Source organism: Stegastes partitus, unplaced genomic scaffold (genome assembly GCF_000690725.1).
Source record: "Stegastes partitus isolate 25-593 unplaced genomic scaffold, Stegastes_partitus-1.0.2 Scaffold1458, whole genome shotgun sequence".
NCBI lineage: Eukaryota > Metazoa > Chordata > Actinopteri > Pomacentridae > Stegastes > Stegastes partitus.
This window is the reverse complement of record NW_007579189.1, coordinates 133,134-154,903: the sequence shown is the minus strand read 5'-3', so window position 1 is coordinate 154,903 and position 21,770 is coordinate 133,134. Positions and strand designations below refer to the sequence as shown.

Here is a 21,770-nt window from a genome sequence, read left to right as displayed (position 1 = left end):
CTAAGAACTCTTCGAAGCCATTAGTTATCTCATTTTTCCTGCCGTTCGATAGTTCAGTACTGCCTGTTGCCATTTATAAATGCCATTGCAAACAGCAGTCTCAGTTTTATAGCACTGCTCAAGGTGACAGCATCTGCAATGGTGATATTTAAACATCGAAGGATTCGACAAGAAAATGCGATAAAGATTTACCGTCTCTACTTTCTACACGCTGCTGCTTTGATATCATGTGGCTCGTATTTTTTTTCTTCTTTGGATTAGGCAGATTAGACGCCACACTAGCTCCCTTTCATTAGTTTTAGTTTGTCTCTCTTAGCCCCTGAACCTGTTCTAGACCTGAGAAGTGTTGGTGTCACTCTTGAATCAGTTTTCTGGCTGAATGTTGGTTTTTTGGGTGTCAATCGAGATTAGGCACCGACTCCAAACCGGCCTTGAACTGCCAAGATGGAATAAAGAATCTCATAAGTCCAAAGGGTCATTCCATAGCAAAAAGAAAAATCGTAATTACAGAAGATGGACACGTGAATTTTTCTGGGCTGAAAAACACATTTGAGCTCTTAAAACTTGCAACTAAAGAATTTTACATGCACTCAACAATCTAAAGTCAAAATCTTGTATTCGTTGAGCTGGATCGTTTCTACAGCCAACTTTGAGCATTAATATCTTCAGGAACTTATTCAGATTTGGTAGATTTTATATATAATGACCAGAATGTACTTACATGACACTCATGAGTTTCCTCTCATCAGTGAACTTTTGTTTCTTATGGCCCCCAGCGTTTCAAGTCACTCAGGCCAGAGAGCGCAACAAGAACCGGAAGCTGGTGTCGCTGTTCCACTCCAAGAAGAAGTGGGGTTCAGCAGAGGAGCTGGCTCCCATAGAGGAGGAGAGGACGGCATCGCATCAGCTCGTCCTTCCTCCATTCAGACCCAGAAAATTCTCCCGCTGAGGAAAAACAGACTCCAGGGATGATTTTTGACTCACGCACTCGCACAGTTTGTCCTCGTGTACATACATATTTACACACATGTATGCATCAGGTAATAATCTGTGTATATTTATTATGTGCACACACACACACATTGAACACTCACATCATTCATACTTACAAACGATGTTGATATTTATCCTCACCATGGAAGTATTTTTGAAGCCTTTAAATTTGAATGAATCTTGCTAAATGTTACTATTGGAGCCTTAGAACTGTACATGAGCTCAGGTCAAGTGATCCTTTATGCTTGGTTTTGTCCTTTGCACGAGTGAAAGTGAGTAAATCTGACAAGGAGACAACTGAACTGGAAAGTGTCTGCCACGGGTCAGGAATACACAGTGATGGCTTTAAAAACATTAAATCATTTTCTAAAACGGTGGCCTCAGTAGTTTTTGGTTACTTTCGTTGGTGCATTTGTAGGGACTATTTCCAGCTCCAGATTTGTTGCACTAGTTAATAATTATGCAGCAGAATGGTGTACTTGGAACCGAGCTGATATAAACTGTATAGTACTGATCTCTATTTAAACATTTTTGGACAACGGTGGAGCTCTATGGCACAGAAGAGCACGCTATATTAGACTTTAAATGCCCAGATAATACTGTTTCTTTATATATACATACAGCATTTCACCAGATGAAGCCTTCAAGGGATCCTTTCATTATTTTCAGCGCTACATTCACAGCAGAAATGTTAATTATGTAGTGAAATAATTGTTTGAAAGATAATTTAAGGGGCTGTATAGAAATCACTGGGGGTGTTCGCTCGTTCTCACCTTCCTTCTTGTTTCACTTTTTATAAAAGCATTTTATTTTTATTTATTAAAACAGCAGAACCCTCCACTCAGTACCGTTAAACAACACTGATAAGATTCGACCTGTTTAACTAGAAACCAAAGTAAGAAAAGCAAAGTTTAAAGATTTGACAATGTGCCCAAACCTTAATATTTAAACATGTTTCAATTGCATTGTTTTCCCATTTTGCACTGCTTTTTAAATATGTACCAAAAAAGAAATTCAACAAAATATAAATCTGTGGTGATGCTTTCACAGTTAAAGTTACACTACAGTCCCTTCTGCAAAAAGAAAAATAATACAAAACCCTCCCCCCTTTTCTCCCCCATCTCTCTCCCTAATCATGGTCTTACAGTCTCTAAAAGAGTTTTTATTTTACAGAGCTTGCTATTGCTTTTTTCTGGGTTATCTTGTGAACGCAGCCCTGTTTGCGACAAAAGTCGGGACTCTTGGATGCCAGATAATGTCCATGAATGCACCGTTGGTTAACCCAGTGTGCACTGAAGTACTACGAGTCAATAGTGTGACTGGACGGATAATAGATAAATCAATAAACTGGTAAATGTCAGTTGGGATTTAGCTGATTCAAGATTGGCGAATGGAAGGTGGAAAAATCATTTTGAAATCTGAGTCCACGAGGCATTCCAGTGTGCAAAGAGAGAAAAGTGAACCACTGCTAGCATGGAGGAGGTTTTGTCAGTCATAGTCTGTACAGACTATCTGTTACATCCCTACAGATTTGAAATGATGATCTTAACTAAGGTTTTTGACTGATGTACCAGCAGTGTGAGCAGAGACGACGCTGCTCTGTTACTTGACAAAGGTTTGTTACAAATGCTTGTGTCAAACTTGAGATTTTCAGCTGACTGTACTCGATATGTGCTCCTGCTGTGTGTTAACTTTTGTAAAGAAAAACAAACAAAAAACCTGCACTGCTATATTGCCTTCTGTACTATTCTTTCAACTGGTTTAAAGGCTTTTTTTTATTGTTCACTGTTGTAATATGCTGTGGAAAAATGCTCACTTTTGTTTATAATTCAGTGCCATTTGTTAAAGATTTTAGTTTTATCAGCTAATTGTATAATCTAAAGAGTCAGCTTCCATGACTTTTTTTTTTCACGATGTTTGTAAAAATGAAGATATTTTGGAATTAAACTGCCTTTTGTATGAAAAAGTATCCATGTGTTTTCTGTCACAAACACTGTTTGCATCTGCACTTATCTCTTCTAACACAGAAATAAATTGTGTCACTTTTACTGGCACACCAGTTATTTACACTGTAAAAATCAGTGTTTCAGTGGGATTTTTTTTTCAAACAATTTACTATTACGTTACAGAATTTTCCTTCTGTGGCAAACTACAGAGAAAAATCAGTTAAATCCCAGAAAAAAAGAGATAATTTACATGTCAAAAAATACACAAATCCTATTTTTCTAAATTGTAATTCATTCTTTTGCAAAGCTTGACCATACAATATCACTTATTTTTTTAACTGTATTCAAATAAGAAAAAAAGGTATGCTCTTTAACAGATATTTGCTCATAGTTGAAAGAAAAATTCTGTATATTAACAATCGGAAATGATGAATCAAAAAACTGTTATTCTACTGAAAAAATGTAGTAATCTGCATATTCCCTTTTATAAAACAGGTCAAAACTGTTTTAAGTCTATTTTTTACAAATGCTATTTCAGTCTTTGGTACTTTAAAATTTCAGTTTTATTGTATTTACATCAGATAAAAATATCATTATTTCACAGCTATTTCTCTTCCTTTTTTCTTTTTTTAAAAAACCATTCTTACAGGTTTTAGGCATTACATTATTCCAATGTTTTTTTCTGCCATTTTTGCCGCCAGTTTTTGTTGTTGTGTGTTTTGTTTTGTTTTTTAATAGTGTACTTCAAACTCCAACACTGAGCTTTGCTGCTCACAACGCAGCTTCTCCAACTTGTGATAATGATTTTTTTTTTCTCTCTCTTTACAATAACCCCAGTTTTTTAAGCCGCCTTTGATCTTACTTTAACTACCTGACTTTGTGGGCTACAGATGGAGTAAATATGGGCCCTGCTAACTCTCCATACGGCTTTAGACCTTAATACCTGATTAGCTGAAAAGGGCAGCACTTGCTTTTGGGTCTTGGATATCAGACGACACAGAGGGGAACAGAGGCAAGTGTTTTTGTGCTTCATTTTTGAAGCAGGGATGTTGGAGGGATAAGAGGGAGTTTCTGTAATAGATACTTATCTTACTGCCCTCAAGCCCCTCAAACAAAGTCCCCCTCTGAAGAGATTATAACCCAGGGAGGGCACATTAACTCTAATCCCGTGCTTTGAGGCCTTGCACCCCCATACCACCCTCTGCCCCACTTATTTCAACCCTTCTGTTGTTTGGGGGGGCTACCTTGTATCTAGCGCATGTATGAGTAAGGCCTGTGGCTACACATGAGGCTTGTGTGTGTGTGTGTGTGTGTGCGCATGTATGTGTGTGTTTGTGCGTGAGTCAGGGGGGTGGAGAGACTGTTTCAATAGCACGCTGACTCTAATGAAAAGCATTGAGGGGTGCATACTGCTGTGTAACTGATTCCTCTCTCTGAAGAGATTAGGCGCTACATTGTTGGTTCGGTTGCTCATTTCCATGAGAGCACAGCCTCCCACCAGCGGCTGCTCGGCTTTGTTATTTTGAGTTGGAAAACACAGAGCCCAATGTCCCTGGCTTCCTTGTTACCATTGTTTCACAAATAGGCCAAAATGTAGATGTCACGTCACAGATGCCCAATAACCTCATTAGCTGCTCTCTGTGAGGCTACACGGAGAAATTAATAGGTGCATGAACTTCAGCTTGTTCCACTCTCTGCATAGAGTTATTGCAGCACTTGTCTTAAAAACTTTTTCTGAACTGTAAATTAAGAGGAAACAATACATTTTACGAAGAAAGAAATAAAATCTTCCTGCCATTAATCTACATTTGCCACTGTTGCACCATATTATATACATAATCTAACCTATAAGGCAGCATCCTTGTTAGCAAAAATGGCATCTTTCCCTCTTGTTTTAAACCTGCAGCTCAGGTGAAGTAAGGTAACAATTTCAAACAAATAAAAAGGCAGAACCTCACTTTAAGTCTATTTCGCATTCCAAACTAGCACATAAACTTTTAATAAACGGTTGAAAACCCACTAGAGTGTAGTTGGAAGCAGACATGAGGGCTTGTTAATGTATATGTCAACATCTATAATGTAGTATAACAAACTACAGCTGCACATTAATAAACACGCTGACATCACAGTGCATCAGAAACCACTTAACAAATGTGGTTAGAAAAATGCTCAGTATTGGTGCTAAGAGGATAAATACTCAATTCTTTTTACTTAAATGATTTTTTTCAAGATTTATTAAAGCTGCTGTTGCACTTAAAATAACAACATCCTCAGCAAGACAATATGGAGCCCCTGTTTTTTCAATGCTCCAGAGTGCAGAGATGAAAACAATGTGTGTAAAGATATATCATTATTATTCAAATTTGTTCTGATGAAAACCCCTGTAACTCTCTTCATTCTGACCTGAGCAGTAAAAAAAAAACAAAAAAAAAAAACCAGCATCTCTGCCTCTATTTATCTGTTGTACAAACCTGCAGCTGAAACTGGCTGCAGCACTAACAAGCTGATGTGCAAGGACGAGCCCACCGGGGAGCTGCTCCAAACGGGCCCCTAGCAAACTGGGCCAGGCCTCTAGCTGGGGGATCCTGGGGGGCCCGTCACCCACCCACCGGGGCCCGACACAGGGTGACACCAGCAGCAGCAGCAGCAGCAGCAGCTGTCACACCGGCCATCACGGTCGAACCAACGCCGCCTGTCACTCACCCAGCGGAGGGCCGTCAATCAGGCTGCACCCAGGAGGGAGCTGGGAGGTGGACCACTGCCCAGCCCCAAACAAAGACATACTTACATTTGCAAGCGGTTTCAGCGCCACTACTATTTTGAAAGAATGATAGAGTGGCCCTGATAAGAGTAATGACAAAGGACAAAGAGTGGAAGGGGGTCTGGGAAGAGGGGGTGAGATAGTAAAGAGGTGGGAGAGCTTGATAACATTCACACTTTGCTTACATCTCTCCATTTGTGTTGGTGCCCCAGGAAAATCCCATTAGGGAGGAACACTGGAGTTCTGGTTGGAGACCAATATATAATTGTTGTCAATTGACTCTCGGTTCTTTTCACTGAAGAAATTCTTCACCTTTGAATTTGTTTTTGACAGTAATTTTTCCTGTAAAAATCTGTAAAAACATTCAAATTGAACACTATCCATGTTTGAATTTGGCTTTTTAAAATGTAATTTAATTATTATTTGCATACTTTCTTAACCTTCCACTATTAAAATAAATAAAAGTCCTTCCTCTCTTCTGGCTCAGTCGCTTTTTCCCTTTTCAGTATCGAGCTCAGGAAAAATAAACTAACAAGCACAAGGTGTTAAAGACTCTGTGGATTCTCTTTAGGCTTTTGTTGTCGCCTTCACACCTACCTATGAGCTATTCTAATTGCATGTTTAGTCCCTTTGTCGGCTTGCAGGTAGGGGACGGTCTGTAATTGAGGTCACACCTACACCTATTGTCCTGAGCTGCTCATTAGACCACTGGCACTGTCACTCCACATTTTAACCAAAACCAGGGCTGCACCGCATTTAACACTCCTTTTATTGAGTTATACCGTGGAATATGTGGATTTGTAGATAAAGGAGCACACAGAGGATGGTTTCAATACAGAGCAGAGGCTGAGGTGTTATCAGAGATAAAGATACTTTCTCTGCTATCTTGTAATATCTCTTTGGGCACTGAGAACAATCATCTTCCATTTGGTCACTTTTCTCTCCTGTAAACGACTGACATCCTAACAGCAAACGGCGCAACCAAAACCTGTCAGAGCAGGACCAACACCTGCATTGTGGCCGAGCTGCCAAAATAGGAAGAGAATGAAAAGAAGTACAAGAGGGACAAAGGCTGCTGCCCTGAGCTGTTTGTGTTGTGAGATGTAGACTACTGATGCCATAAGCCTTCTTCTCTTTGCTCCTTAGTCGGCCCATTGTTGGCCTTGTACAAATTTGCTTTAGGCTATGAGGACCCCACCCAAATAAATTCCTCCTTTCCCTCCACCTTTACCACTTTTTTTCTTCTTCTGTCGCTTCCCCAAGCATCTCCCTGTCGTGACATCTGGACCACAGTTTAATCAAACTTAAATTACACAACAAAAACATTAGAAATACCTCTTAGATAATACAACACCGAAGGGTTAAAGTAGTAGAGAAAAAATAAGAGATGTTATCAACTAATGATTATTTTAACTGACAATTATCTAGTAATCACTTTTTCATTATTAGTCATTTCTTTGGTTAGGAAAATGTAAAAAAAATAAATAAAAAATGCATCACAACGTTCCAGATGCTAAAATGACTTTTAAAAGTTTATTTTTTTTTCTGGCCAGAAGTTTAAAACCTAAAGCTTATCATGTTTTATGACAAAATCCTGCATTGAGAGGCTGGAACTTGATAATGTGTCTGACTTTCTTCATTATTTTTGCTTGAAAATGACAGTAGTTTCTGTCTGAAGCACATTTTTTTGGTCTGATAGCTTTAATATAGTCGGCATCATTCCTTTCTGAATCACAAGATTTCTGACATTGTATTTAACTTAAACAACAGTGTTCAATAGAAATGTTGTTAGATGTATTTGAGACTTTCAGTCATAAAGTCATTGAGATTAGCAGAGATCTTCTGTGAAATTGTTTTAAACTGCAAACGTCATCTCAGTTTCAGTACAATCAGTTCACTATTTTTACAAATTTGAAATAAATAAAAATACTCCAATACAAGGAAAAGTCCTGCATTCTGAATTGTACTAAAGTTAAGAGTTTAAATGATGGAGCATGTTGAAGGGGCTTATTTTACCTATTTTGTATCCTGACGGGCATTTTACTCCCCAGGATTTTATACAATAATCATCTATATGTCAGACATCATCTTTATAGTAGTGGTGGAGTAAAAATATTTACCTGTGAAAGGTTCTCAAAGTGTAAAGTAACAGAAGCTGAAACTACGAAAGCGAAGCCAACATTTAACTTTAAAAACATGCAAACATTCAAAGTAAAGTCAAGGATTTCTCCTCAAAGATTCCTTTTCTATTACCTGGAGATACACAGATCTGCAACTTCCACACACTATTAATGCAACTTGTGTTTGCCTGGTTCACACTGCAGCTCTTATGACCATAAAGTTGAGTCAGCGCCTCTTTAAAACACAAGAAGCCTCCCATCATTATCTTCAATTTATGGCAGGACTGTATTTATCTGGATGTACCTAATGAAGTAGCAGCTGAGTGTCAGTTTTAAGGCAGCATCAATCTGCTGCATGTGAATCAATCAATGGATGACATTATATGGTTCAACTGCTCCTACTAAAGCTGCAAACTCAATTTATTCTCAATGGTTTCAAATAATCTTTGGACACAATTTGCGAATAACACACAGACTCTGTGTGTGCAAATTAGGTTAACATGTTAAAAATTAATTAGAAATTTACATTATTGAGTTCAACAAATGAAATGTCACTTCATGTGCAGATTTGTTTTTAAATGAGGAAAAAGCTGTAAGACCAGTCACCATTTGACCGTGTTTCATGCCACTGTAATGTCATCATTACAATATGTAGATTTCAATTGAGCTTCCTCAAAAGGAAATTAATTAAAATAATAAACTCAAAAAGACATGCAATGGAGAGGAAAATAGCTGAAACTGAAACTTAAGTCAGGACCACCGATTTAAAAATGAGAAGGAAAACATACGGTTTTGGCACTGTTCCTATCACTACTATCACCACACCTCTAATACTATTAGTAACATAGTCAGAATTATGCGAGATAACAGAGCTGCGCTCCTTTGAGCTTGACTGTGGCTCTTTTGAAGGGCATGAGGGGGGACAGTGGAATAAGAAGTGTAATCTTCTCCTCTTATCGCCAACAACCCCCCTTGACACACACACACACACACTAGCATCTGTTATCTCACAATTATCATATACATTAGTCAACACCTGTTTCACTTAACCTCGTTTAATTAGGGCCATTGAAACGGTACGCAGCACTCAAAACAAAGCCATCCGACATACAGAAGAACAGTTTGTTATGGTTCAGTCGGTAAATTAACAAATTAAAAGCTATGGCTGCGAGGCTGAATGACAACTGTGTTGTTATATTCACTTTCTCAATTATTTAATGAAAGACCCGCAAGAAGTCTGTTCCGAACAAGTCTCTCTTCGTGACACTTTTACGCGTGCGTAAAAGTTTTCTTTTTGTTTATTAGCATAATTTATTGCCACTACGATAGTTAACTTAATTCACAAAATGAAAGATATGAAGGTGACGAAGCGCCAGAAGCGACAACAGAGTTTAGCAGGACGCTGTTAACGGAATTCAGGTCGTTCTTCTAAACTCTCAGCCGATTTGTGCGAGACATGAGAAGTGTTAAATTTGTCGTAAAAAAAAAATACATCAAACGGTGATGAGCGCCCTTGCAAACGCTAAATAACACACAAATGGAAAGTAGTATATCCCCCTAAACTGCTTCTGGAATCATTTTAAACTTTTAAAAAGTTTAGGCCTGCAGTCTATGAGCTGCGAAATTAAAATAATAATGATGATAATATCATGGGATGCTATTTATTATCGAAATGAACAAGCAGAATTGTAAATTTGATGTTTTCCCGAAAAAAAAATAAAAAATAAAAAATCTGTTGACTGTTAATTCTACGAGTCTTGAATAAAAAAGAAAGGGATTTGAATCGAAACTTCTCTTGAAAACCACTGTGCTGCGATAAGTAGCTGCATATTCAGTCTCTCCACGCAAACACCGAGGAACAGCGGAGGGCTTCTTTGATGGGATTTGTTGCCAGTGAAAGCTGTGGGTCTTTTGAACGTAGCTGTCAGTCAACACCAGGGGAACCTCCTCCTCCTCCTTCTCACCCCCTCCTCCTCACCCCTCCACCCCCCCGCACACGCACGCTGGCAGCAGGGTGTGTATAAATACATCCAGAAGGCTGGATTGCCGCTCAGAGCTCGATAATAGCTGGGACGCAGGAAAGATGCCCGCATCGCAAACTGGATTTGGTAACTTCTTCTTGGAGAGGAACATCAGCATGCCGGCTGGATATCAGATCCCGGTGCTCGGATGCCCACCGGGCGTACAGCAGCAGCAGCAGGCGCAGCATCTGGCAGCGATGGCAGCTGGGGTTCCAATAACATACTCAGGACTGCAAGGATACAACTTCATCCCGTATCCTCACCACAGGCACATCGCACACATGGTGAGTGGAGTTATTCTGAAATAATTTATTCACCACATGAACTCTTCAAACAGTACAACCATAGTTCTTGACAAGGTGAACGTCATTTTAGAGATTTTACTGAGTTACAGTGAAGTTTGTCTCAAATCAACAAACTCACTGAATTTTACGCAAAGTCTCTCCAACTTCATGCGTAATTACGCACAGGCTCCTTCGCTCGTTCTCACCTTCCTTCTTGTTATTTTTCAGAACAACGGTTTTGATTTGAAGGCTGCTTCTCCCTTCCACCACGCTCTCCTGGCCCGCGCTGCGCCTTTCTACCCTCCGTACCGCCCAGGAGCAGCCGAGGATCCCGGCAGGGTCGCCAAAGTGGCCACCCGAGAGAGCACCGGAGCGTTGAAGGCCTGGCTGAACGAGCACCTGAAGAATCCGTATCCAACCAAGGGCGAGAAAATCATGCTCGCCATCATCACTAAAATGAGCCTGACTCAGGTCTCCACCTGGTTCGCGAACGCGAGGCGTCGCTTGAAGAAGGAGAACAGGGTCAGCTGGGCGTCGAAGGGGAAATCAGACGAGGAGGATGAGGAGCAGGATGGAGAGAGCGACGCGGAGGAGAGTCCTCTGCAGAAATGCCATTTAGATGAGCCTCAAACTGAAGGCGCAGACGGCGGTGAGCAGAACGCGTTGGACAGCTCGGCACCTGTGGACGCGCGTTTGGAGAGACAGCAGCAGCCGAACAGCGAAGACAAAGAGCTTGAACTTGTCAAGAAAGTTGAAAAAAGTGACTCTGAACACACCCCATCAGCTTTGGAAAGTAAAGAAAACATCGCGAGTCAAAAACCCAAAATCTGGTCTTTGGCAGAGACCGCCACCTCAGACACTGTGAAGAAACCCGTGGACAGTATTTACCCCCCTGCAGGCAGACTGTGGGCAGACTGGGCTTCCAGAAACGGGCTGTTTGTTCCTTCATGTTACACTACGCATGAAATTGTCGAAGCTGCTATTTAGACACAACGGAAAGACTTTTTTCCTCCACCACATCTTTTTGCACTTTAAACTTTCAAACCTCAGGGAGCTCCTGAAGTTTGCAATGAAATGATGATCTGTTGTGAGACCAAAGACTAAACATGTTGTGTTATTGTAAATAATTGTAGATGTATTTTTCCACCCACAAGCTGTAAATTATGTTTCCTTTGTCTAATCATGAAGAAATATTTTTGCTTAAATAAACTACGGCTTCTAGAAATTCTAGAACCTCTCACGTGTTTTAATGCTCTGGATGAAAGAACGAATTATTTTGTTTACATGGTGAAACCTTACAGTGAGGACAGTTTTGATAACAGAGGCACAGAAGTTAACTATTTTCTTTAATATTATCCACATTTAAGACAAAAGGCTGGATTATTCTTGCAAATGGAGTACAACAAGAGAAATGGGGCTATTTTACATATCAAACCCAAGAGGCTTTCCTAAACAGGGACAATCCTTGCCATCAAACCTTAGACTGGATCAAAAAGTTAGTCTCTTTGAACTGTTTTCTCCATAAGCATGAATTTCTAAGATTAGACAGCAGCAGGCCACAGGTCTGTGAAGGTGTTACTGTTGTTTGGGGGCTTGTGGAAGGATTCTTCGCTATCAGTCACACCGCTTTCCATGTAAATTCAAAGGGCCCACCTCCATTAATCCGTGGATAATGAGAAAGCTCCTGGGATGAAATGCAGTTGTCTTCTGGCATCACTTCTCCATGCAAATCCCTACAAACAGGAGCACACAGAGGGCAGATTAGCTCCCATCTGAGCCTCCTTTTTCTCACAGCAAGCACATGAATATACTCTAAAATCATGCCATGAAACTTGTTTGGAATTACTTTTTTTTTTAAAGGTGTTTGCTTTTGTTTGGGATTTTTAAAACAGTCAATTCTGTTTCTTATTATACTAGATATCATCCACTGTAGAAGCACTGCACTGATCAGGGGTTTCAACGGTCTACAGCGCCACCCCGAGGACACAAGGAGTCATTACAGCACAGCTTTCCAACCTCAGCTGACAGCTACAGGTGCATGCGCAGACACAGCTAATGGAGGCAATCAAGGCTTTTTAAATTAGCTCTATAAATAATAATATCAGAACACACAGACACAATACACAGAATTTAAGATTCAATACCGCTTACACTTTCAGAGGAGGACATGAACTCCAGTGTTCATCATGAACACGCGTCCACAGGAACCGGAGGGAGGGAAAAGACGCTTTATTCAAAACTCGCTTGAGGATCATCGCGTTTTAAGGGTTTCTTCAGTTTTTACTAAGTCGCCAATAGTTCTCTGCACACCTAAGGGTACAATAAAAGGAGTTACCACTGATAGCTACTTCGGCTAACGTTAAAGCTGCTTACAAAGCGTAGCTAAAAGTGTAGCCCATTGGACAGCTCACTAAACATTACGCTTCCTGTTGCAGCCCCCAGGAGCATTATGGGTAATGATTTTAATTTGTTTGGGCTGGAGGCCGCGGTGCAAAAACAGCTGGAAAAACAAACACAACCATCTCTTCAGATTTAAATGGCATACATTTTAATCAAAGTAGCCTGTTTTCATGCAAAATGACACGATTGTATCAGGTGTTTATATTTACAGAAACTATGTGTATGGCTCAAAACACATCATCAACACCAGCATACATTAAAATACAAAATTAATTATTTACACTATCTTCTTATATTGTTACACTACCTCAACATTAGTCATTTGTGCATTTTAATGTTCTAATACATATATACATCATTAGTTTTGCTGTCCAAAGGAAACACAAGACAACCTGAAAACCCCTGTCAAAAGAAAAGTGTGTTGAGACTGATGAAGAAGACCTACTTCAGCAAAAAGCAACAGGTTTATAGAGGGCTATAGGGAATATAAACATTTGTTGCTGCAAATGATTGCAAGAGAGGAATGTGTAAATTAATATATTTCCTTTACCACTCAGCGCAAGCTACTTATTTCTTACATGACAGCTGTATATTTGATGTCTGAAACTTCCTTCATTTAAACATGATATTGAAGAAGAGCATTGAGGTCTGACACTGTTCCATAATAAATGATATACAGAAATAATGTTACTGATTAAATATTCTCTGCAATAAACAGCAATAAACAAAATCTGTTCTTTACTAGCTGCAGTATCCGCTGTTTAGAATTGACCTGGTAGCAAAGCAGGCACAAACATTTTAACATATCTATGTATTTATCACTACTTGAACACATGTAGGTTCCCCTGGCAATGCAACACAAACCGCTTGTGTTCGGTAACTGCACAGCTTTGTTTCGTGGGATTACGAACATACAGCTCAACAGGTTTGCAGGTATAAAATCTTCCCTCAGCAGAGAATCTGTATCAGAAAACATCATCAGAAAAAGCAGCAACATTTAAATCCCAAACTCTGAACCTGCTCTGTGTCAGTTACAGTGGTGATCCAGTAAGAGAGCTAGCTTCATGACTCTGACTTCAGGCTCGACATACCTGCTAACCTGCTAATGTTACTTTGTAGTACACCCCTTGGGTTACATTCAGAAACATTTACTACATTACAATTCCGAACTTCCGCATGTGTCTATTTGTGATTCCTGTCGAGGGAGGATTTCTGCTTTTCCATTCTCCTCCCTCACAGGGTTTCCCATGTCAGTTAGAAGACCCTCTGAGGATATTTCCTGGAGACTTGGCTCAACCTCGTCTTCCACCGGGATCCTTATCACAACTTCTGCATCTTTTTCTCGAAGTGGCTTATGTTCTTCTTTCTGACAGTATTCAATGCAGGGCTGTGAGAATAAGACAAGTAGAAAAATCAAGAAAATTTACGAACAATCTTTAAACAGCAAACAACTACGCAAAGGTCATTCAAAGGAACAGTTTGACATTTTGAGGAAAATGTATTTTATTTGACTTCTTGCTAAGTTCGATGAGAAGATTAAATACCACTCTCAAGACTGTACTTTAAATATGAAGCCACACTGAAGGTGTTGAGTAGCTTTGTCTACGAAAGACATAGACAGACTTATATATAAATAGCATGGATAAAGTACTGGGGTCTTTTAAGTAAAAAAGTAACAATACAACAATGTAAAGTGTCAGCAGCAAAATGTAGGTAAAGTATAGTTCTGGTTTGACCCCTCTGATTGATATATCTTCTGTCAGACATCTTTAGGTTAATTATAGCAAAGCATCAGTGTGTCAGAAGCAGGTTACTGTTGTAGCTGCTGCAGGACTGAACTTTATATCCAGTTTTATACACAGAGACAGCAGATAAATAAATGTGAGGGCTCCAAACATAACTAACGGGAGCGGAAAGAAGAATGCATAAATCTTTTTATCTCTAAGTTCTGATTTTATAGGTGAGATGTAGGATCGTTTTAGCATTAACTGAAATGAGACCATGTGAAAAGTCTAGAGGGAAAAACCAGTATTTGGTGGAGCTGATAACTCATAGAAATCTAAAATGTGAGCCAGACTACACACTGCTTTTAGTAGCAAGCCAGAGAGGTTGGAAATGGCTTGTTTAATATCTACCTCTGTTGTATTTTAAAAGCTTGTTGTATTATCCATTGTGTAAAATCTTTATCATAAATAATGCTGTCAGTTAAATGTAGTGAGTAGAAAGTGCAATACTTTCACAGTGAATTGTAGCAGAGTGAAGTAGCATGTATTTTTTTTAAAAAGTACATCAAAACTCTGCTTGAGTAAATGTCCTTATTTTCCACTGCTTTTTAACAGAGCCATAGCTGTCTAAACCCTGTCTCAAGTCCTTATGCTAAGCTAAGTTAGTCATTCGCAGGCTGTCATGTCTGTGCAGACATAAAACTATTCCTTAAAGTATATTTCTTTAAAAAACACTTGAGTGTGAAAGTATTTTTGGAACACATTATCCACTCAGTTACTGGCAGCAATGGATTGCAAACTGCAATAACCCAATTATTTATTATATATTTTTGTGTGACTGAATCACTGAGTGCGATAACATGTGCACTATTAGGCCACTTAAATATGTATTATGTATTACACAATGCAGTGTGTCAGAGACTAATGTTCTAGTCGACAGAGCAAAACAAAAAAATCACATTTACCTTTGCCTTTGCCTTGAAGTGTCCTGGTTTACCGAACACAAAAGGAAGAAAAGACAGAACATGAGTACTGAAGTACATGAGTTACTGAATCACTGAAACTCATTTAACGTGTTTAGGGAACTTGCTTAGAGCATTTTAGAGCACAGCGTACCTCTGGTCAACCATAAGACGATTACAGCTCCAACCAACAACAAGGCCAACGAAACACAGATTGCTATTAGATGCATCCTTGATGGCTCTGCGAAACAAGGAAAAGAGGAAAAAAAAAAAGCAATAAAGCACATGTTGATCCTTCAAGTAGCATTGAAGACAGGTCCTGCACATCAGTAAAAAACTCTCATAACTGCCTCACATGTGTATATTTTACTCTGTTGAGTCTACACACAGACGTAAACAGTGTGTAAGTGAAAGCTGTTAATCCCACATTCACAACCACAGACCAACACAGATTTCTGAGTCCTACGGTCTCCTCGCCTGGGTAGTTTCGTTTTGAACAACCTGGCATGTTTAACCACAGAGCTGCAGACGGCAGGAGAGATAAACATGTGAAACTTCTACCTACGCTGAACTTACCGCACTTACGGTCAGATGTCGGAGTTCCTTTGTGTTTAATGTAGAATCCATTACATCTGCAAAGAATTTCACAGCATTAAAAGGATAATTCCCAGTTTCTCATGTGACTGAAAGATTCAGTTTCAGGTGATTACGCATTCTGAAAGGTACGAAAGTATGTTGGCCAACATTAATGATAAATTAGTAAGAACATAGAACATCATTTGGTTTTGTATAGAGCTGTAATGAATTAAAGGAAACCAACATGAGCTAGAAGGTTTTGGGCCACTGCAAGCCACGACAGCAGCTTCTTGGCATGTACATTTTTCATGTCTACAAGGGTCAAAAACATTTTTCTAAAAATTATTCTCCTATTCAGTGTTTTTATAATGGAGAACATGTTGATCGTGAAGGCCATGATTCAATCCATTTTAATACTTACTAAACCATTCAGTGATTCTTCATACTTTCTATGGAGGCATTTGTTTTGTTTCTCACCTCAACTGTCCATGTTTTATCCTCTAATTCGTCACCAGCTTTTATTTAGACTCTAGATTTAGATTCCTCTGACTCGATTTTCAGCGCCTAACTCGCCCCGCAGGTTTGACAAAACCCATGCAAACAACATATCAAAACGTGCAGCTCGATCAGGAATGGGGTACCATGACTTTTGGCAGCAATTTGTTATATGGGTTTTACAAAGTTTGTAAAAAAAAAAAAAAAAAAAGCGTTTAAAAACCCTGTAGTTTTGGCAAATTTTACAGCAGAACCTTCATTGAAAGTTTGAAACGGATCACAAGGCCTTGAATATCGTCTACATCCATGTTTGGACATCTTTTGCGGTTTTTATGCAGTTTAAGTTTTCTATATTTTTTTTCAAAATCCCACCTGGGCTTAGCCAAAAGTCTGGTAGCACGCAGTCTGCCTCTGTCCACAGGCAGAAAAAAACTGCATCTCAAAAGCGCGCTTCAGCTGCATTTATGTGGTGACGGAATGATCGGAAAAATGAGTTCCAGAGTGGGAGCATTCATGTGATCGCCTCCTCAAAATTGGAGCTCAGAAAGAAAATTTTGGTACATGATGCCGAGTGATTACACAGAAACGTGGCAGACGAGGACACAAGTTTGTTTGATGGTAGAAATTTTTGATTAATGATGTAAATTTACGTACTGAAAAACAATTTTCCTGCTAATGTTTCATTTGTAATATGGTATCAGGTTGTCATTGTCAGTGTCTGTCCACAAAGATTCCTTTCGTCTTCCTTCTTATACAAATAATCTCTGAACAAGAAACTACAACACATCTTCCTTGTAGCGTCACTGCCAATTCCACATTATGACTATGACATGAACACAACAATGGTCAGAAAAATGGCTGACGAACTTCAGAAACGGGACCATCTGAGGAGCACGTAAATGCACATATAAAAAACAAGATGTGCGATTGTTTCTTTAAGTTGAATTGGTCAAATTCCGGGTTGTGGCTTTATTGAGGTCCAGTGAGTGACTGTTTATAGGTTGACTGTAGCTTCATATGCACCGGACAGTCAATGGGAGTGACATCGATTCTTTAACGGTGAACATCCCAAAGAGGAAATATGACTCGTTTAACAGTGACTTGTGAACCCAACCATATTCTTAAACACAAATGGCAAATAAAAGAATTAACTGAGGCCACAGTATTGAGCTTTTTGAATGTTCTGTGTGTGTGTGTGTTTGAATTGCTGCCATTTCTGTTCAAATGTAAATGTACTGTGAGTTCCTGTACTTACTCTGTCATATTCTTGCAGGCGCTTTCCCATGAGGACTCATCAGAAAATGTACCATCTGGACATTTGATACACGTTGTGTCATGGTTATGGTTGCCTGAAAGCCAAATGTGATTGAAAACTTGAACACATAGCTAAGACACAGTTTATCATTCTTTTTATTAAGTGTAAGTGTTACGCTGGATCAAAAGATGTGGCGTACCTTTGGGTTGAGCCCCAAATCCAGGAGGGCATACTTCATGTGCCACACAGACTTGACAGGTTTCACCGGAGCAGTGGAATCCCGTTTTACACTTGCAGATGGTTTTTGCCGTCTTGCTCTGATGGACTCGGACCTCCTCAAAGTTTGAGTCTGAAAGAAGAATGGGCCCCAGTTGTCAGACGGGTTGTCATTTCCGAAAGCAGCGTTGTTCCACTGTCTCTGGTTTTGTTCTGTTTGTTTAATCTTACTTACTTAAATATTTAGGCAGAATTTTTAAAAACTTGCCATAATGTGCTCCACGTGTGTTGAATTGTCATCAGTTTCTCTGTGCAGTGTTCATTTCAATTATATGTATGTTACATCCAGGAAGGCAAAATAAGCTTCATATGTTGTTAAATTTCAATATGAAGACAACATGTAAGCAATTTGCACTTTTGCACATAAAATGACAAAATATAGAATCCTATGTGTACCAGTTTTTGTGGTACTACAAATGATTCTGCATCACCATATTCTACTGATGTTAGATGCCTCAGAAGTTGATGAAATGTTGCCCTGGACTGTTTTTAATATGAGATATGGATACATCCATATCTATAAATATATAAAGGTAGTGGAACCTTCTGAGGCACCAAACCGCCAATTGTCGATCTTACTTTCTTTTCATTTTCAAGTGCCAATAATTAAAAAACATTCCACTGCTGGGGAAATTCAATCGTTTATATCTGTGGTATTTCTAGAGAGACTGCACCCTTAAAATGGCTTCCCAGGTACTTTTCAGAATAAAATCCCCCAGGTCTCCCCAGGGTCTGAAAATTCGTTAAAAATTTTTTACAGAACTTTTTGGCCCCATTTAAGAAGACTGAACAAAATCTTAGACTGTGCAGCGGCATATTTCATGAATTCTGTCTGAACTGACCCATGTGGGAAACTTTAAACTAAAATCAGTATAAAGCAACAGTTTTGTATCATTCGTCTGAAGGCCTTACTTGGATCACAGTACGGCTGCCGTTTACACTTGACTTCCGTTGTGTACCCGTCTTGGTATTCATTCTCCGAACATGGGGTGCAGTGAGGTTCCGCACAGTTGAACGGGGACGTCATACTAGTTCCTGCAAAACAAGTTGGTTCCCAGTCAAAAAGCTGTTTGTTTGCAACATTTCATCCATCTCCATGGACCTGCCAGTTTAAAGAATAGTTTGACATTTGTGGGAAACACGCTTATATTCCTGACTGACGAACATTTCAAAAAATCCTCATATCTGTTAAATATAAATCTCTATCCAACAGACAGTTAGCCTAGCTTAGCATCCTCTAAAACTTAATTACATTTGGTTTGTTTAAACAATAAAAACACAATCACTAAACTAACATCTGCTGCTTATAGGACTGCAACTGACCACTATTTTGATTTTCTGCCAACTAGTCTTTTTAAAGGTAATTCTGATAGGAAATGTAAGGAAGTTTTTCAAATGTACATACTGAATATAGGCAAAATAACTGCTTTAACCTACATTTGAAACATAAAATTTATAAACTACACTGTAAACTTTGAACCCAACAAGTGTCGTCTGCCTGTCAATGATCAATTTGAGGCAGTTTAAAACCTCTATCACCTGATATTATGGAGCATCTATAATAAAATGAGGTTACTAGTTAATCTTAGCTACCTAGTTGTAGTTTAATAGCAAACAAACACGAAACTGATGCCGACCTTTCCCAGTATCTACGACTCATGACTGTAAAGTGGTCTAAATGTTAGGATGAGAAAGTGAAACGGGAATAAAACAAGGAAAAGAGGGGAGCCTAGAGAAAGCAAAAGTCAATGCCGAACCTTTTTCAGACAGACTGTCATCTTGTAATTTGCTGTTTGTTGCCAAATTAATTACTTAAATACTAGCTGTAATATTTAGTTAAGTTAATATATTCTATGTCGAATAGGTGTCCGTGTGACAGCAGTTCAATACGTTTATAGATATGAACAATGCGTTTCCGTACCTTTACCACACATGAGGCAGCACTGACCACCGCGTTCATACTGAGTCTGGGGGTCACAGCTGAGCTGAGCAGAGGCCAACACCTGCAAGAAAGAAAAAACAAACAAACAAACGAAACAACAACACATGAATAAGAGGTGTTTAGGCCTCCTGTCTTCTCTGTCATGGCTGGTTTGTCTGCTGACAGTTGGCTCACTTCCTCAGACCAACCGTGAGGCGTGAGACGGAAAGTCCCAAACATTCACCAAACTGTGTGAGCTGTACAGACACAGCCAGCTGGGTTTCTGTCGCTGTGTCTTTCTTCCTTCCTTTCTTTCTGCCTTTTTTAATCTCTGTGCTGTTAGTAACATTACTATTATAATTTGCAGGATTCGCGCAGTTACAGTCAAATCGAAAGTGAAAGTAACTTTTCAGTCGGGTGTTGCCTTTACGCACTGCGCAATTTGGCACCAAATACGCAACTGAAAAGCACAACGGAGTTAAACAAAAAGAAGCCAAGCAATCTGAATTATAGCCTATATGAACTGACAAGGATTCAAAACGTGCAAAATGAGCTACTCTCAGGTAACGCAGGTCGATGCTTTTTTCTTTTCTTTTCTTAAATAAAGGATCGAATTGAAAACTTGAAATATGAATCATCGTACTCACCATAAAAGCCAACATCAGTAGTGGCAGATACAAAGACATGTTGCTGAAATGCACCATCCTGCTGCTCTCTCTCGCACAGTTTGCTCTTCTGCTCTCTACTCTTCTTAAACAGCAGCAGGAGGAGGAGCCTGGCACGGCAATCCCCTCTCAGGCGGGGCGTCTGACCGTCTTCCTGGAATTGCGTCTAAACTTTGCATATATCCCCCCATCTTTAAAACTATGTTCACCTCAAATGTCACTTACGACAAGATAACTTTTATTGATCCCTCCCTGGGAAAATTTACAGCAGCTGGATCAGATTAGACATGAAGGCAGCAGGACAAGAATTACAATAAGGCTGAAAAAGAAAGATATCATAATAAAGGTCTCATAGAAAAAAACATACCAACCATGGTGGATGTACATGTGTATATGACATATTGAATTTATAGATTGATAAGTATAGCAATGGCGTAGAAATAAAAGTTCTGTACTGAATTTTAAAATACCTTTTTTTTTTTTTGCTTGAGCATCACTTTTATCTCTAATAAAAGAAATATAGTCCACTAAACATGTTAAAACTATCAAAAGTAATTTTATATACAGTTTACAACAAAAGGAAGTGCATCCCTCAGCAATATGACTTAAATGTCAGTTTTCCAAAAATCCTTCCAGTAACTGTATTATCTCTAAATTTATTTCCAAATATTAACAATCAAAACAATGATTATAATGAAAATCCAGGTCCTAAAGTACAAACTTGAAGCAACAAAAGCAAGAACACCTGTTAACACAAGTTTATAAAAGAACAAAAAAAATAAAAAAAATCTAACAACCTATAATCGCAAACCTCTAATTAGAATGTGATAAGGTGGAGCTGCATGAGTGTGAACGGTGTTGGGGGGGATGACATTTATAGATGGCACCATAAACACTAGTGAATATATCAAAATACTGGCTGACAAGATGACTCACAGTCTGCAGAAGCTTGGCAGAAAAGAATATGTCAGCATAATAGTGATTCTAGGGATCGGAGAATCTTATACTGCTCAGCTACTCAGTGGCAGTAGTCGAGGGTCTTTCAAAGAAATCCAGAAAAGGACGCCACAATTTAAAGAAATTATTTTCTGAACCTCAAATTGTATACCTGATTTTATCCAAATCCATACAGGACATTAGATCTTTTAACCATTGGGAATGTGAAGGGGATGAGGAGTCCCTCCACTTGAGCAAAATAGCTCGTCTGGCCAGCAAAAATGAAAATTTCAAGACTTTTAACTTAGAGTTTGGCAAGTTAAGGTCTGGAGCCACTCCAGAAATAGTGCAGAGTGGATCTGGTTTAATTTGATGCTGTAGGACTTCAGAAATAAAAAATGGAATTCCAAAAGTTTAGCAATAATGGACAGGACC

General features: G+C 39.1%; 3 protein-coding genes across 3 annotated transcripts in view; 2 read left to right on the top strand and 1 right to left on the bottom strand.

Moving 5' to 3' along the window:
- LOC103370645 (ankyrin repeat domain-containing protein SOWAHC) overlaps positions 1–1,370 on the top strand; it is a 29,767-nt gene extending 28,397 nt beyond the window's left edge. Inside the window, exon 14 of the mRNA XM_008299767.1 lies at positions 777–1,370. Within this exon, the coding sequence (XP_008297989.1) occupies positions 777–949 (173 nt within the window). The 3' untranslated portion in view covers positions 950–1,370. The remainder of the gene's footprint in view (positions 1–776) is intronic.
- An 8,533-nt stretch (positions 1,371–9,903) lies between these two features.
- irx7 (iroquois homeobox 7) lies at positions 9,904–11,247 on the top strand. The gene is made up of 2 exons (XM_008299769.1): positions 9,904–10,125; positions 10,354–11,247. The coding sequence occupies exons 1-2, from the start codon at positions 9,904–9,906 to the stop codon at positions 11,110–11,112; spliced, it is 981 nt and encodes a 326-aa protein (XP_008297991.1). The 3' UTR covers positions 11,113–11,247.
- A 1,403-nt stretch (positions 11,248–12,650) lies between these two features.
- cd40 (CD40 molecule, TNF receptor superfamily member 5) lies at positions 12,651–20,489 on the bottom strand. Its single transcript, XM_008299766.1, has 9 exons — positions 20,382–20,489; positions 19,735–19,816; positions 18,726–18,848; positions 17,737–17,886; positions 17,538–17,631; positions 15,788–15,843; positions 15,366–15,452; positions 15,215–15,237; positions 12,651–13,912 (listed from the first exon to the last, which is right to left on the bottom strand). Exons 1-9 carry the CDS (start codon positions 20,436–20,438, stop codon positions 13,682–13,684), a joined length of 903 nt encoding a protein of 300 aa, XP_008297988.1. The 5' UTR covers positions 20,439–20,489; the 3' UTR covers positions 12,651–13,681.
- Between the last annotated feature and the right edge of the window lie 1,281 nt (positions 20,490–21,770).

Excerpts from the sequence above, each read along its gene's own strand:
- irx7 (XM_008299769.1), top strand. The coding sequence starts at position 9,904 with ATGCCCGCATCGCAAACTGGATTTGGTAACTTCTTCTTGGAGAGGAAC. Across the intron at positions 10,126-10,353 it reads ACAGGCACATCGCACACATG|AACAACGGTTTTGATTTGAA; the intron begins GTGAGTGGAGTT and ends GTTATTTTTCAG.
- cd40 (XM_008299766.1), bottom strand. The coding sequence starts at position 20,438 with ATGGTGCATTTCAGCAACATGTCTTTGTATCTGCCACTACTGATGTTG. Across the intron at positions 19,817-20,381 it reads TACTGATGTTGGCTTTTATG|GTGTTGGCCTCTGCTCAGCT; the intron begins GTGAGTACGATG and ends TCTTTCTTGCAG. Across the intron at positions 18,849-19,734 it reads CTGCCTCATGTGTGGTAAAG|GAACTAGTATGACGTCCCCG; the intron begins GTACGGAAACGC and ends CTTGTTTTGCAG.